Raw genomic sequence first — 17,006 nt, 5'->3', positions numbered from 1 at the left:
GAAACTGGACCCCCCAAGGAGCTTATCTAGATGCATAGTGAGCACTTTGAACCCCCAGGTGCTTCACAAACTGATCCGTAAAAATGAAAAAGTACTTTTTTTTCACAAAAAAATTATTTTAGCCTCAATTTGTTCATTTCCACATGGGCAACAGGATAAAATGGATCCTAAAATGTGTTGAGCAATTTCTCCTGAGTACACCGATACCTCATATGTGGTCACAAACCTCTGTTTGTGCACACGGCAAGGCTCGGAAGGGAAGGAGCGCCATTTGACTTTTGAATGAAAAATTAGCTCCAATCGTTAGCGGACACCATGTCGCGTTTGGAGAGCCCCTGTGTGCCTAAACATTGGAGCTCCCCCACATGTGACCCCATTTTGGAAACAAGTCCTCCCATGGAACTTATCTAGATATGTGGTGAGCATTTTAAACCCCCAAGTGCTTCACAGAAGTTTACAACGCAGAACCGGGAAAATAAAAACTCATTTTTCTTTCCTCAAAAATTATGTTTTAATAAGCAATTTTTTATTTTCACAAGGGTAACAGGAGAAATTGGACCCCAATAGTTGTTGCCCAGTTTGTCCTGAGTACGCTGGTACCCCATATGTGGGGGTAAACCACTGTTTGGGCACACGTCGGGGCTTAGAAGGGAAGTAGTGACTTTTGAAATGCAGACTTTGATGGAATGGTCTGCTGGCGTCACATTGCATTTGCAGAGCCCCTGATGTACCTAAACAGTGGAAACCCCCCACAAGTGACCCCATTTTGGAAACTAGACCCCCCAAGGAACTTATCTAAATGTGTGGTGAGCACATTCAACCCCCAAGTGCTTCACAGAAGTTTATAACGCAGAGCCGTGAAAATAAAAATTCATTTTTCTTTCCTCAAAAATTATGTTTTAGCAAGCAATTTTTTATTTACGCATGGGTAACAGAAATTTGACCCCAATAGTTGTTGCCCAGTTTATCCTGAGTATGCTGGTACCCCATATGTGGGGGTAAACCACTGTTTGGGCGCACGTTGGGGCTCGGAAGGAAGGGAGCACCATTTGACTTTTTGAAAGCAAGATTGGCTGGAATCAATGGCGGCGCCATGTTGCGTTTGGAGACCCCTGATGTGCCTAAACAGTGGAAACCCCTCAATTCTACCTCCAACACTAACCCCAACACACCCCTAACCCTAATCCCAACTCTAGCCATAACCCTAATCACAACCCTAACCCCAACACACCCCTAACCACAACCCTAACCCCAACACACCCGTAACCCCAATCCCAACCCTATCCCTAATCCTAACCCTAATCCCAACCCTAACCACAACTTTAACCCCAACACACCCCTAACCATAACCCTAACCACAAGCCTAATCTTAACCCTATTTTCAACCCTAGCCCTAATTCCAACCCTAACTCTAATTCCAACCCTAACCCTAAGGCTATGTGCCCACATTGCGGATTCGTGTGAGATTTTTCCGCACGATTTTTGAAAAATCCACAGGTAAAAGGCACTGCGTTTTACCTGTGGATTTACCCCGGATTTCCAGTGTTTTTTTGTGCGGATTTCACCGGATTCCTATTGAGAAACAGGTGTAAAACGCTGCGGAATCCGCAAAATGAATTGACATGCTGTGGAAAATACAACGCAGCGTTTCCACGCGGTATTTTCCACACCATGGGCACAGCGGATTTAGTGTTCCATAGGTTTACATGGTACTGTAAACCTGATGGAAAACTGCTATGAATCTGCAGCGGCCAATCCGCTGCGGATCCGCAGCCAAATCCGCACTGTGTGCACATAGCCTAATTCTAACCCTAACCCTAGTTCTAACCCTAACCCTGGCCCTAACCCTAGTTCTAACCCTAACCCTAGTGGAAAAAAAATATTTTCTTTAATTTATTATTGTCCCTACCTATGGGGGTGATAAGGGGGTCATTTACTATTTTTTTTAATTTTGATCACTGTGATAGTTTTATCACAGTGATCAAAATATACCTGGAACGAATCTGCCAGCCGGCAGATTCGGCGGGCGCACTGAGCATGCGCCCGCCATTTTGGAAGGTGGTGGCACCCATGGAGAAGACGGACGGATACCGGGAGGCTCATTAAGTATGGGGGGGGGAGATCGGAGCGCAGGGGGGATTGGAGCACGGGGGGTGGGATCGGAGCAAGGGGGAGCGGACAGGAGGACGGGGGAGCAGACAGGACAACGGAGGGGAGCGGAGCACAGGACGGAGGACTGGGGAGATCGGTGGCGTGGGGGGGCAGATCAGCGTTTCCAGCCATGGCCGATGATATTACAGCATCGGCCATGGCTGGATTGTAATATTTCACCAGTTTTCATAGGTGAAATATTGCAAATCGCTCTGATTGGCAGTTTCACTTTCAACAGCCAATCAGAGCGATTGTAGCCACGGGGGGAGGGGTGAAGCCACCCCTCCTGGGCTGAAGTACCACACCCCCTGTCCCTGCAGATTGGGTGAAATTGGAGTTAATCCTTTCACCCGATCTGCAGGGACGCGATCCCTCCATGACGCCACATAGGCATCACAGGTCGGATTGGCACCGACTTTCATGATGCCTACGTGGCGTCACAGGTCGGGAAGGGGTTAATGATACTATTTTGGTACAAATACGATCACCCGTTATTGTATTTTTCAATGCAACGTTGTGACCAAAAAAATGTAATTCTGGCGTTTTGCCTTTTTTTCTCATTACGCCGTTTAACGATCAGGTTAATTCTTTTTTTGTACTGATAGATCAGGCGATTCTGAACGGGGCGATACCAAACATGTGTATATTTGCTTTTTTTTATTGTTTTATTTTGAATGGGGCAAAAGGGGGGTGATTTGAACTTTTATATTTTTTTTTACTGTTTTTAAAAATTTTTTTTTTTACTTTTTGCACGCTTCAATAGTCTCCATGGGAGACTAGAAGCTGCAATACTTTGATCGGCTCTGCTACATACAGGCGATGATCAGATTACCTGTATGTAGCAGAAATGCTCACTTGATATGAGCGCCGACCACTGGGCGGTGCTCATAGCAATCTGGCTATGACAACCTTTACCCCTGAAGGTGCCCGTTAATGACCGGGCCAATTTTTACTATTCTGACCACTGCCCCTTTATGAGGTTATAGCTCTGGAACGCTTTATAAGCATCCCACTGATTCCGAGACTGCTTTTTCGTGACATATTGTACTTGATGATAGTGGTAACATTTCTTTGAGGGGTCCATATGACAGAAAATATCCAAAAGTGACACCTTCCTAAAAACTGCACCCCTCAAGATGCTCAAAACCACATTCAAGAAGTTTATTAACCCTTCAGGTGCTTCATAGGAATTTTCAGAATGTAGAAAATAAAATGAACATAAAAATTACTTTAGATCCAAATTTTTTTATTTTGACAAGGGTAACAGGAAAAAATGGACCCCAAAATTTGTTATGTAATTTCTACCGAGCATGCCGATACCCCATATGAGAGAGAAACCTACTGTTTGGGCACACGGCAGAGCTCGGAAGGGAAGGAGCACCATTTGACTTTTTTGAATGCAAAATTTGCTGGAACACTTGGCGGATGCCATATCTCGTTTGGAGAGGCTCTGATGTGCCTAAACCGTGAAAATCCCCCCCAAGTGACACCATTTTGGAAACTAGACCCCCCCCAGGGAACTGATCCAGATGTGTGGTGAGAACACTAAACCCTCAGGTGCTTCACAGAAGTTTAAAACGTTGAGTAGTAAAAATTTAAAAAAAAAAAATTTTTTCCCACAAATATGTTTTTAGCGCAACATATTGCATTTTCATAAGGGTAACAGGAGAAATTGCACCAATTTGTTGTTCAATTTCTCCTGAGTACGCCAATGCCCAATATGAGGGACAAAACTACTGTTTAGGCGCACGGCAAGGCTCGGAAGGGAAGGAGCGTCATTTGACTTTTTGAATGTAAAATTTCCTGGAATCATTAGCGGACACCATGTCCTATTTGGAGAGCCCCTGATGTGCCTAATCAGTAGAAACCAACCACAAGTTACCTCATTTTGGAAACTAGACCCTTCAAGGAATGTATTTAGATGCGTGGTGAGAACCTAGAACCCCCAGATGCTTCACAGAAGGTTATAACGTTGACCCATGAAAATAATAAAATAATATTTTCCTTGCAAAAATGCAATTTTAGACCCAAATTTTGCATTTTCATAAGGGTAATATGAGAGATTTCACCATACAATTTGTAGTGCAATTTCTCCTGAGTACGCCGATACCTCATATGTGGGAGAAAACTACTGTGTGGGTGCATGGCAGGGCTTGGAAGGGAAGAGCATCATTTAACTTTTTGAACAAAAAAAAATCAAGTTTTCCCCCAAATATGTTTTTAGCACAACATATTGCATTTTCATAAGCGTAACAGGAGAAACTGCACCATACAATTTGTTGTGCAATTTCTCCTGAGTACGCCGATGCCCAGAATGAGAGACAAAACTACTGTTTAGGTGCACGGCAGGGCTCGGAATGGAAGAGCATCATTTGACTTTTTGAATGTAAAAATTTCCTGGAATCATTAGCGGACATCATGTCCAATTTGGAGAGCCACTGATGTGCCTAAAAAGTAGAAACCCCACACAAGTTACAGCATTTTGGAAACTAGACCCCTCAAGGAATGTATTTAGATGTGTGGTGGGCACCTTGAACCCCCAGGCGCTTCACTGAGGTTTACAACGTTGAGCAGTGAAAATTAAAACAAATCACAAAAATGTTATTTTGTCCCCAAATTTAGCATTTTCATAAGGGTAAAAGGAGAAATTGCACCATGCTATTTGTTGTGCAATTCCTCCCGAGTACACTGATGCCCCATATGTGGGGGAAAACTACTGTTTAGACGCACGGCAGGGCTCGGAAGGGAAGAGGCGCCATATTGGAGTTCAGATCTTGCTGGAATGGTTTGAGGGTGCCATGTCACATTGGCAGACCCCTGAGGATCTAGAATAACAGAAGCCCCCTATATGGGAACTAATTTTCGAACTAAACTCCCCATTGAATTCATCTAGGGGTGCAGTGATCATATTGACACCACATGTGCCTCACAGAATTTTATACCACTGAGCGGTGAAGAAAGAATAAGTTACATTTTTACCACTAAAATGTTCTTTTAGCCCCAAGTTTTTAAGTTTTCTAAGGGCTAATAGGAATGTTTTTTTTCACAACAAACTGAGGTCCAGGAGACCGCTGCTGTCAATCACTGCGCTGACATGAGACAGCTGGGAGAACTTGGTAAGGTGACAATGACTTCCTTTATCAGTCTACACTTTTTTAGTGACTGGACAAGAGGAAATATTAATTTACGCTAAAAAAAAAATACATAAAAAATGCAGAAAACAGAAAACCCTCCCCCTGCTATAACGCTCCCCCACCCGCAGAGCACACAGCACACAACCGCACGCCTCAGCGCCGAACTGCACGCAGAATAGTCATGTGACTGGTGAGGTCACCGCACGTGACGCCAACGTCATCAGCAGAACGTACTGACTTCCGCTCAGTCCATAGCGCTCCTGGCAACTAAGCACCTCCTCTTCCGGTCACATGACCAAAGCGTAGCTCCGCCCTGACGTTTTGTGCTCATCTGCTGCTCTTTGTCGGTGGAAGATCCTAACAATGTACGTATCGTGTGCGGCGGGGCCGAGCGGCTCCGGGCTGGCGGGCGGTGCTGGGGACACGGTAACCCTTTATTGGCCGGCACATACCCACATTACCCGTCGGTTCTCCGGCAGCGGCTCTCCGGCAGCACAGCACCTCGCACTGCAGTTTGTCCCCGCAGTCCCGCAACCGCCCCGAGTTCTCACTGACGGTAGATGACGGGAGGGAGGATGTGCCTTCTGTAACCATGGAGACACATGGCTCTGCACAGGGGATGTATGCCATGATGACTTCTTCCTCATTGTCTTAAAGGGATGGTCCAGTGAAAGCCCATCACCCGTCTGACTGATAGCTGATCACACTGCGCAAGATCAGGCCCCGGCGCTGTCAGTGTAGGCGGGGAATAGAGCCGGAGTGACAGAGGCGTTAAGTGCCCCTGTCTGCAGGACTGTGCTCAGTAACCTGCAGTGTCAGGTCGGCGGGGAATAGAGCCGGAGTGACAGAGGCGTAAAGTGCCCCTGTCTGCAGGACTGTGCTCAGTAACCTGCAGCGTCAGGCCGGCGGGGAATAGAGCCGGAGTGACAGAGGCGTAAAGTGCCCCTGTCTGCAGGACTGTGCTCAGTAACCTGCAGTGTCAGGCCGGAAGGGAATAGAGCCGGAGTGACAGAGGCGTAAAGTGCCCCTGTCTGCAGGACTGTGCTCAGTAACCTGCAGTGTCAGGTCGGCGGGGAATAGAGCCGGAGTGACAGAGGCGTAAAGTGCCCCTGTCTGCAGGACTGTGCTCAGTAACCTGCAGCGTCAGGCCGGCGGGGAATAGAGCCGGAGTGACAGAGGCGTAAAGTGCCCCTGTCTGCAGGACTGTGCTCAGTAACCTGCAGTGTCAGGCCGGAAGGGAATAGAGCCGGAGTGACAGAGGCGTAAAGTGCCCCTGTCTGCAGGACTGTGCTCAGTAACCTGCAGTGTCAGGTCGGCGGGGAATAGAGCCGGAGTGACAGAGGCGTAAAGTGCCCCTGTCTGCAGGACTGTGCTCAGTAACCTGCAGCGTCAGGCCGGCGGGGAATAGAGCCGGAGTGACAGAGGCGTAAAGTGCCCCTGTCTGCAGGACTGTGCTCAGTAACCTGCAGTGTCAGGCCGGAAGGGAATAGAGCCGGAGTGACAGAGGCGTTAAGTGCCCCTGTCTGCAGGACTGTGCTCAGTAACCTGCAGTGTCAGGCCGGAAGGGAATAGAGCCGGAGTGACAGAGGCGTTAAGTGCCCCTGTCTGCAGGACTGTGCTCAGTAACCTGCAGTGTCAGGCCGGAAGGGAATAGAGCCGGAGTGACAGAGGCGTTAAGTGCCCCTGTCTGCAGGACTGTGCTCAGTAACCTGCAGTGTCAGGCCGGAAGGGAATAGAGCCGGAGTGACAGAGGCGTTAAGTGCCCCTGTCTGCAGGACTGTGCTCAGTAACCTACAGTGTCAGGCCGGCAGGGAATAGAGCCGGAGTGACAGAGGCGTAAAGTGCCCCTGTCAGCAGGACTGTGCTCAGTAACCTGCAGCGTCAGGCCGGCGGGGAATAGAGCCGGAGTGACAGAGGCGTAAAGTGCCCCTGTCTGCAGGACTGTGCTCAGTAACCTGCAGTGTCAGGCCGGAAGGGAATAGAGCCGGAGTGACAGAGGCGTTAAGTGCCCCTGTCAGCAGGACTGTGCTCAGTAACCTGCAGCGTCAGGCCGGCGGGGAATAGAGCCGGAGTGACAGAGGCGTAAAGTGCCCCTGTCTGCAGGACTGTGCTCAGTAACCTGCAGTGTCAGGCCGGAAGGGAATAGAGCCGGAGTGACAGAGGCGTTAAGTGCCCCTGTCTGCAGGACTGTGCTCAGTAACCTGCAGTGTCAGGCCGGAAGGGAATAGAGCCGGAGTGACAGAGGCGTTAAGTGCCCCTGTCTGCAGGACTGTGCTCAGTAACCTGCAGTGTCAGGCCGGAAGGGAATAGAGCCGGAGTGACAGAGGCGTTAAGTGCCCCTGTCTGCAGGACTGTGCTCAGTAACCTGCAGTGTCAGGCCGGAAGGGAATAGAGCCGGAGTGACAGAGGCGTTAAGTGCCCCTGTCTGCAGGACTGTGCTCAGTAACCTACAGTGTCAGGCCGGCAGGGAATAGAGCCGGAGTGACAGAGGCGTAAAGTGCCCCTGTCAGCAGGACTGTGCTCAGTAACCTGCAGCGTCAGGCCGGCGGGGAATAGAGCCGGAGTGACAGAGGCGTAAAGTGCCCCTGTCTGCAGGACTGTGCTCAGTAACCTGCAGTGTCAGGCCGGAAGGGAATAGAGCCGGAGTGACAGAGGCGTAAAGTGCCCCTGTCAGCAGGACTGTGCTCAGTAACCTGCAGCGTCAGGCCGGCGGGGAATAGAGCCGGAGTGACAGAGGCGTAAAGTGCCCCTGTCTGCAGGACTGTGCTCAGTAACCTGCAGTGTCAGGCCGGAAGGGAATAGAGCCGGAGTGACAGAGGCGTTAAGTGCCCCTGTCAGCAGGACTGCTCAGTAACCTACAGTGTCAGGCCGGCAGGGAATAGAGCCGGAGTGACAGAGGCGTAAAGTGCCCTTGTCTGCAGGACTGTGCGCAGTAACCTACAGTGTCAGGCTCGTGCTCCAGGCGGCCCGTGGGGGTCTTCATGTGTGTGTATATAACGGTCTTAATAAAACCCCTCCCCTTCTCCGGTGTCGGCCCCTGCGCTGCAGCAGGATCGCATGTTAGGTGTCCTAATGATAACTGGGCCTGATGTTACTGAGCGAGTACAAAACAAATGTGAAAATGGCGCCTGCGCATTAGCAGCTATCGGACCACCTCTCTCTATATATATCTACTATATAATTGTCTGAGGGTCACTTCCGTCTTTCTGTCTGTCTGTCACGGATATTCATTGGTCGCGGCCTCTGTCTGTCATGGAAATCCAAGTCGCTGATTGGGCGCGGCAAAACAGCTTCGACCAATCAGCGATGTGCACAGTCTGGAAGAAAATGGCCGCTCCTTACTCCCTGCAGTCAGTGCCCGGCGCCCGCATACTCCCCTCCAGTCACCGCTCACACAGGGTTAATGCCGGCGGTAACGGACCGCGTTATGCCGCGGGTAACTCACTCCGTTACCGCCGCTATTAACCCTGGGCAATATACTACGTGGGCATGCATACGGTATTTTCGAATACCCGATGCGTTAGAATCTAGTGTAGTATATAGCAGCCACGCGATATCTAACACCGCCCACGCAGTATACAGCAGTGTGGGCACCATATCCCTGTTAAAAAAATAATTAAAATAAAAAATAGTTATATACTCACCCCCTGGGATCCACCGAAGCTCTGGCGATGCGGCTGCTGCCATCTTCCGTTCCCAGGATGCATTGCGAAATTACCCAGATGACTTGGCGGTCTCACGGAAGATGGCGGGCGGCTCGGCGGACAACGGAGGGTGAGTATAGCAGGTTTTTTGTTTTTTTATTAATTTTTACATTACATTTTTTTTACTATTGATGCCGGATAGGCAGCGTCAATAGTAAAAAGTTGGGGTCACACAGGGTTAATAGCGGTGGTAACGGAGTGAGTTACCCGCGGCATAACGTGGTCCGTTACCGCTGGCATTAACCCTGTGTGAGCGGTGACCGGAGGGGAGTATGCGGGCGCCGGGCAGTGACTGCGGGGAGTAAGGAGCGGCCATTTTCTTCCGGAGTGTGCCCGTCGCTGATTGGTCGTGGCTGTTTTGTGGCGACCAATCAGCGACTTGGATTTCCATGATAGACAGAGGCCGCGACCAATGAATATCCGTGACAGACAGAAGTGACCCTTAGACAATTATATAGTAAATTTGTGCACTGTCGCCTTGTCTGTGCTGCTGCGCTCCGTCTGTGGAGATAAGGACATCTGACGCTTTCCTCCTCCGTCCTGCAGATCCCTCGTTCCTGTCACATATGCTAGCGGCACAATGACCACCCTGGACGACAAGCTGTTGGGGGAGAAGTGTCAGTACTACTACAGCAGCAGCGAGGACGAGGACAGCGAGCAGGAGCGGAAGATACGGCAGAGCGCGGGCGGGGAGTGTGATGGAGGGAAGGAAGGCAGCGCCATCAACACAGGTAACACGGAGGGGCCGGGGGACTACAAGGAATCACCAGTGGGGTCTCCGTGTACAATTCTTCATAGATGATTTCAAAGAAATCTCTAGGAGCTGAAGCCCCCGTACATGATAGGTAGCGGACCGCTCAGTCTGGTGAAACTACCTCATCCCGCTCGTCCGCAGTATCTGCCGTCAGGGCGGCTCCTGCACACATGTGCACCGCACGCTGTCAGGATTCTCCAGTAATGGTGGCGAGACCGGGCGGTCATGGCAGTTTGTGTACTTCAGCCATGTTCCGGCCTCGCTCAGCTCTCGTGATCGTGGTCCTTAGATGATGGGGCACGGTCCCTGCGCCTCACTATTGATGTGAGTGTAATCCACGGGGGACATTTATTAAGACGGCCTTTGTACACGGGAGTACGGAGCATTAATGAATGACTTGGGGGGAGTCGGGGTGTTTCTGGCTGTTGATGCGCCAGGAAATAAAACCTACACTGCTGATGAGCTGGTAAAGATCTCCGTTACTGTAAAGGTACGTCACACATAACGATTTCTTTAACGATATCGTTGCTTTTTGTGACGTAGCAACGATTTAGTTAACGAAATCGTTGTGTGACAGCGACCAATGATCAGGCCCCTGCTGGGAGATCGTTGGTCGCTGGGAATGATCAGGACCTTTTTTTTTTGGTCGCTGGATCACCCGCTGTCATCGCTGGATCGGCGTGTGTGACGCCGATCCAGCGATGTGTTCACTGGTAACCAGGGTAAATATCGGGTTACTAAGTGCAGGGCCGCGCTTAGTAACCCGATATTTACCCTGGTTACCATTGTAAAAGTTAAAAAAAAAAAACAGTACATACTCACATTCCGTTGTCTGTCACGTCCCCCGGCGTCGGCTTCCCGCACTGACTGTCAGCGCCGGCTGGCCGTAAAGCAGACGTCACCGCTGTGCTGTGCTTTACGGCCGGCGCTCACAGTCAGTGCGGGAAGCTCAGTCAGTGCGGCCCTGCGCTTAGTAACCCGATGTTTACCCTGGTTACCCGGGGACTTTGGCATCGTTGGTCGCTGGAGAGAGTTGTCTGTGTGACAGCTCTCCAGCGACCACACAACGACTTACCAACGATCACGGCCAGGTCGTATCACTGGTCGTGATCGTTGGTAAATCGCTAAGTGTAACAGTACCTTTATGAGTCTAATCGTCCAATGATAGGACCCGCATTGATTGGCAGAACAGGGAACTTTTACCCGCGATAGAATGGAGGGGACTGCACATGCTCGACCACCGCTTCATTCATTCCCTATGGAGGTGCCGAGCTCTGCACTCGGGAGAATGATTGGAGCAGCACTGCACATGCTCGACCATCACTTCATTCATTCCCTCTGTAGAATGATTGGAGCAGCAATCAGTCATCCAACTTGATTCTTTATATTGAAACTGGAATAAAAGTGCTCCATTCTGCCAGTCGGTGCAGCCCCCGGCAGTCGGACCACCACTGATCAGCAAGGTTATCACTAGCCAACTTCTTTAATAATATGTACCCAAGCCAACATCCGTATGGAGAGAATATTCACCTTTCATACTCTGTGCTGTACAAATATCTGTGATGGAGTTGTTGCAGGCTCAGGCGCTGAGTCCGTTGCTCACTGCAGGTGGCAGCTGCGTTATGGACGATTCTAGAATGTCGCTGTTCTATCGATTATCACCCAGAATTTTGTGTTCCCGTCTCACGAAACTGAATTTGCTCAGGTCCAAAAGGCGTGATCAACGACTGGAGGCGCTACAAGCAGCTGGAGACGGAGCAAAGCGAGGAGCAGAAGAGGGAGCTGGAGCAGCTGGTCAAGAGGTTGTCCATGACCTGCAAATCTCACCTGGACGAGGAGAAGGAGAAACAGAAACAAAAAGAACTTGACGAAAAGTTACACGGGAAGGTAAAACCGCCGTATGGATTTTTCTTTACATAGAATGAAGGAAAGACTCCAGACATTTCCTCCATTCCCCAAACCCATGCCCCCTGCCTGACTGATGTCTAGGCTGATCTAATGGCAAATTATGATCACACAAGTCATGAAATAACTTTGTAGGTTGTTGTTGGTAAATCTGTCTCCGGGGACCTGCACCCAAAGCTTTCAACCCCTGAACAACCTGGGCGGAACCTTGTTGTCAAAGATCACATGTGGGTGCATGGAGCGGACTCTGCAGGCGATGCTGGCTGTGTTACACAGCTGACATTTTGCTGGAGCTGAGCTCCGATCGCTGCTGCTGAGCCATTTTGATAATATGGTCGTGTGAATGAGGCCTTGCAGCAATGATTTACTCTTCTTCCTCCATGTATAAAGGAGGCACCACGTCCTCTGTCCAGGTGTGTGATGCAGTGAGGTAATGCAGTGGTTGCAGAGGCTTCCTTTACTACGGCCAGATTCAGCCCGGTAATAATTTACAGACTAAGAATGATGGTTAATGCGATGTTCCCATACAACACCATGTAGTCGGCACGGTGATGTGCTGCTGATGACCATGATCCTTGTGTCGGCATAAACCATCCAATTTCCTGACAAATGCAGATGTTGCTCAGGTGACCGCTGTCTTCACGGGCTGGGAATGATCATTCTTAAGAATTAATGGACTTTGCACATTGAGGCCGGGATCAGACGGCTGTATGTCATGAGACCCCGACCGCAGTGCGCGGACTGCCCGTAAGGCTGCTGATTCCAACTATGTCGGGAGACCAGCGGCCAGTCTGTGAAGTACGACAGTCTGATCCCTCGCCCTAGTCAGGACTCTCATCAAGTAAATGGAGCAGGAATCTGCAACAAAGGGTCTCTCTCCTCATTTTTTTTCTTCACTCCCCTTTTTCTTCCCTTCCCGCCCCCCCTTCTATCTTCTTTATCTCCTTTTCCTCCTCCCTCTTCTTCCATGCCCGATCTTTCCGCCCCCTGCCATCTGTTGAAGTGTCAGGTGGCCCCCCATATACATCAGACAGTTGGCCGATCTACTCAGTCTGATGGATCCTCCTTCTTTCCTCTTGCTTTCCTCCTGTTTCTTCTTTCCTCCTCCTTTCCTCATCTATCCTCCTCCTCCTTTCCTCCTGCTTCTATCTGTCCTCCTCCTTCTATCTGTCCTTCTATCTATCCTCCTTCTATCTGTCCTCCTATCTATCCTATCTATCCTCCTCCAGCTATCCTCCTCCTTTCCTCCTCCATCTAACCTCCTTCTCTCCTCCGTCTATCCTCCCTCTATCCTTCCATCAGTTGGGAAGTGTCGGGAGGCCCCGTACCCATTAGACCAGCGGTCCCCAACCTTTTTGACCTTGAGAGCCACATTTAGCACTGAGAGAGGGTCGCGAGCCACATTCAGCTCCTGAGAGGTGGTCACGAGCAACATTCTTCTTCTGTTCCCCTCAAAGCTGTGTCAACCAAAGCCACCATTATGGGTATAATGATAACCGAAGCTTTTCCACAGAAATCACTCCAAAGCAGTACACTGAGATCCAGGGGTTCCCACAATGCCCCAATTCAGTATTATCCCATCAAGGACTTCCAACACACTGTTGCATCCAGCTTTAAGAACCTCCTCTAATAGGTAGTATCATCCTCTAGCATACCATACCTAAAACATCTCTAAACCCCTAAGACCAGTATATGTGCATCTAGATCTGATCTTCTGTGCTGGGCTACTCAAAAATTCACAATTTTGAGATGTGCTCTTCATACCTGTTTGCTAGACCTGGAGCTAATGCACCAAGCTGACAGACAGTCGCGAGCCACAATTCCTGGGACCGCGAGCCACATGTGGCTCCCAAGCTACAGGTTGTGGATCCCTGGATTAGACGGTGGGCCGATCTACTCCAAGTCTGATGGATCCGCCTTCTGCTTTCCTCCTTTCCCCCTTCTTTCCTCCGCCTTCAATCCTTTCCTCCCCCTTCTATCCTCCTTTCTGCCTTCTATCCCCCTTTCTGCCTTCTATCCTCCTCCTTCCTCGATCCTTCCATCAGTTGGGAAGTGTCGGGAGGCCCCCATACCCATTAGACGGTGGGCCGATCTACTCCAAGTCTGATGGATCCGCCTTCTGCTTTCCTCCTTTCCCCCTACTTTCCTCCCCCTTCTATCCTCCTTTCTGCCTTCTATCCCCCTTTCTGCCTTCTATCCTCCTCCTTCCTCGATCCTTCCATCAGTTGGGAAGTGTCGGGAGGCCCCCATACCCATTAGACGGTGGGCCGATCTACTCCAAGTCTGATGGATCTGCTTTCCTCCTTTCCCCCTACTTTCCTCCCCCTTCTATCCCCCTTTCCGCCTTCTATCCCCCTCCTTTCCTTCTATCCTCCTCCTTCCTCGATCCTTCCATCAGTTGGGGGTGTCGGGAGGCCCCCATACCCATCAGACGGTGGGCCGCTCTACTCTTGGTCTGATGGATGTTCCTTCTTTTGCAGATGACGATGCAGGAGTACAACCAGCTGAACAAGGAGGATGATGAAGACTTCTTGGAGCAATACAGAAAGCAGAGAATCGAGGAAATGAAGCAGCAGCTCTGCCACTCGCAGGTCTACCAGAAGGTGTTTGACATCCGCAGCGGGGAGGAGTTCCTGGACACTGTAGATAAAGAGCACAAGAGCACCGTGGTGGTCATACTCATCTATGAAGACGAGGTGGCGGGCGGGGAAGCTGCCAGTGGTAGCATCATCTGCCTGGCAGCGGAGTACCCAGGGGTGAAGTTCTGCAGAGTGAAAAGTTCCCTTCTAGGCACCAGCAGTAAATTCAGCGAGAACGCTCTGCCCGCGCTGCTGGTCTACAAGGCCGGGGAGCTGGTGGGGAATTTTGTCCGGATAACTGATCAGCTCGGGGAAGATTTCTTTGCCGTCGATCTGGAAGCGTTTTTGCACGAGTGCAGCTTGTTACCAGAGAAAGATCTGCTGCGCACGGCGATCTGTAATCCGTCCGTCCAGTGCTATAGTGACGACAGCGACCTGGACATAGACTGAGCCACGAATCCCGCCATCCCCTGTATATAGAAACGGCAACCTTTATATGTTCATTTATATTAGTTTATACGATAGTGGGCAAAAAAAAGCATTTCATGTTTTAGCAAAATAGTCTTAATTTTTTCTTGTTCAAATACATCATTACATTCTCGACATTTTCAGGATTGTCGAATAAAAAAAAGTGAAGAGTAGTGGAAGACATACTCCAGATTTAGGATGTCTGCCGCAGAACTTCCAGACCTAACTGCTGCTTTCCCACTCAGTACTTCCTGCAGGAGCCATGATGGCTCAATATAGCCAGCGATTGGCTGCAGTGGTCACATCATTGCTGCAGCAAACGGGTAACTATAGGACAGGGCTTCAGTGAGGTGAGGATTGCTGCTTTAACTTTATTTTTTTTCCCGATTCTGGGCTAAAAAGACTTGTCTGACAACTTTTAAGGCTTGGAGCCTTCATGGTGACACTTGGCTGCCTGCTTGTCGAGAGGGGGCTTGTGTGGGTTTTTTTATTATTATTATTTTTTTTTTTTTAGAAAAGCTTGTAAAAATGTGCATTTTATGAAAAAAAGTTGGAAAAATGCATGAAAATCCGGCATGTTTGTTTTTTTTTTCTTTTTTTACAAGCAAGAATTCTAGGAAGCCTAAAAGACACACTTTAAGCTTTTCGGAACACAGACAAGGTGAAGAGGAGCTGCGTGATCATTGCGCCGACTGTTCCAGCAATCATTGTGACCTCTCAGGAATATAATTTTCCATTACTGGATGCAAACTATTTTCTGACTGTGGAACATTATGCGACCTGCGCTGATCATTATGACTGAGGAAGATGCATTGATGGCACATAGTAAGTCTCCACGGCCTTAGTTAGGTAATGAATCACTTGAGACTCGTTTCCTAAGATTCCTAAGGCTGAGAAGTTATGGTCTTGTTACTTTACTATATTAAAGTCTCTTATTTTTTTCAGACCAGATAAAATGATCGGTTCAGAATCTCGCACTGATTTTCATGGCGCTATTTAAATAAGTGACTATTAATATGGTTCAGGAAGGGTCCGGTCTTTACCGTGAGTTTCCACTTTGCCTTATAGATGGGGTCTTGAGCAAGCGTTACAGATCACTTCCCCAGGACAGCCTATGGTTTGGTTCCTGCATGTTATGAACGGGTAATTCAGAACCACAATGGACATTGAAGTTCAGAGCACACAAAGTGACCTGACAATTATCAAAAACAAAGGACGAGCTCTGAGACGTGGGAACTCTGCTGACCGCAATCCCTAATCCTAACACACCACACTAGAGGTAGCCGTGGATTGCGCCTAACGCTCCCTATGCAACTCGGCACAGCCTGAGAAACTAACTAGCCCTGAAGATAGAAAAATAAGCCTACCTTGCCTCAGAGAAATTCCCCAAAGGAAAAGGCAGCCCCCACATATAATGACTGTGAGTAAGATGAAAATACAAACACAGAGATGAAATAGATTTAGCAAAGTGAGGCCCGACTTACTGAATAGACCGAGGATAGGAAAGATAGCTTTGCGGTCAACACAAAAACCTACAAACAACCACGCAGAGGGGCAAAAAGACCCTCCGCACCGACTAACGGTACGGAGGTGCTCCCTCTGCGTCTCAGAGCTTCCAGCAAGCAAGAAAAACCAATATAGCAAGCTGGACAGAAAAAATAGCAAACAAAAATAACACAAGCAAAACTTAGCTTATGCAGGATAGACAGGCCACAGGAACGATCCAGGAGGAAGCAAGACCAATACTAGAACATTGACTGGAGGCCAGGATCAAAGCACCAGGTGGAGTTAAATAGAGCAGCACCTAACGACTTAACCTCATCACCTGAGGAAGGAAACTCAGAAGCCGCAGTACCACTCTCATCCACCAAAGGAAGCTCATAGACAGAACCAGCCGAAGTACCACTCTCGACCACAGGAGGGAGCTTGGCCACAGAATTCACAACACCTGCAGCCTTACAGAATGTATATACTGATAGATGCCACTTTTACTGACTAATCCAGTCTAAGAAATACTCACACACTTCATGACAAGCGGCTTTAGTACTTATTAGAGCAACTCCGGCTGTTATGACCTGCTGCAGCCAATGCATAGCCAGACAGCAGCTTGTGCCATTGTTCTTGAGGAATTTTAGCCCAGTCCTCATGGCCATGGACTTGGGCCTCCAGTTCATTAATATTCTTGGATTGGTGTGCTGCACCCCACCAAAGATTTTTCCTAGGGTTCAAGTCGGCTACTATGACATTCACTGCAAAATCTACAGGACCTGGATGTGGCAGTAAAAGGAAGTGATCACCAGCCGACAACAGA

General features: G+C 49.2%; 1 protein-coding gene across 1 annotated transcript; it reads left to right on the top strand.

The window, feature by feature from the left end:
- The first annotated feature begins 5,539 nt into the window (after positions 1-5,539).
- PDCL (phosducin like) lies at positions 5,540-14,868 on the top strand. The gene is made up of 4 exons (XM_069748546.1): positions 5,540-5,650; positions 9,536-9,720; positions 11,449-11,630; positions 14,129-14,868. Exons 2-4 carry the CDS (start codon positions 9,570-9,572, stop codon positions 14,675-14,677), a joined length of 882 nt encoding a protein of 293 aa, XP_069604647.1. The 5' UTR covers positions 5,540-5,650; positions 9,536-9,569; the 3' UTR covers positions 14,678-14,868.
- The last annotated feature ends 2,138 nt before the right edge of the window (positions 14,869-17,006 follow it).

The sequence above is a fragment of the Ranitomeya imitator genome, chromosome 2 (genome assembly GCF_032444005.1).
Source record: "Ranitomeya imitator isolate aRanImi1 chromosome 2, aRanImi1.pri, whole genome shotgun sequence".
In the NCBI taxonomy this organism is placed as follows: Eukaryota; Metazoa; Chordata; class Amphibia; order Anura; family Dendrobatidae; genus Ranitomeya; species Ranitomeya imitator.
The sequence above is the reverse complement of the archived record's forward strand: the minus strand, read 5'-3'. Positions and strand labels throughout refer to the sequence as shown.

Coding starts and splice junctions, on each gene's coding strand:
- PDCL (XM_069748546.1), top strand. CDS start 9,570: ATGACCACCCTGGACGACAAGCTGTTGGGGGAGAAGTGTCAGTACTAC. Junction 9,721..11,448: donor AGGCAGCGCCATCAACACAG/GTAACACGGAGG, acceptor GAATTTGCTCAG/GTCCAAAAGGCGTGATCAAC. Junction 11,631..14,128: donor ACGAAAAGTTACACGGGAAG/GTAAAACCGCCG, acceptor CTTCTTTTGCAG/ATGACGATGCAGGAGTACAA.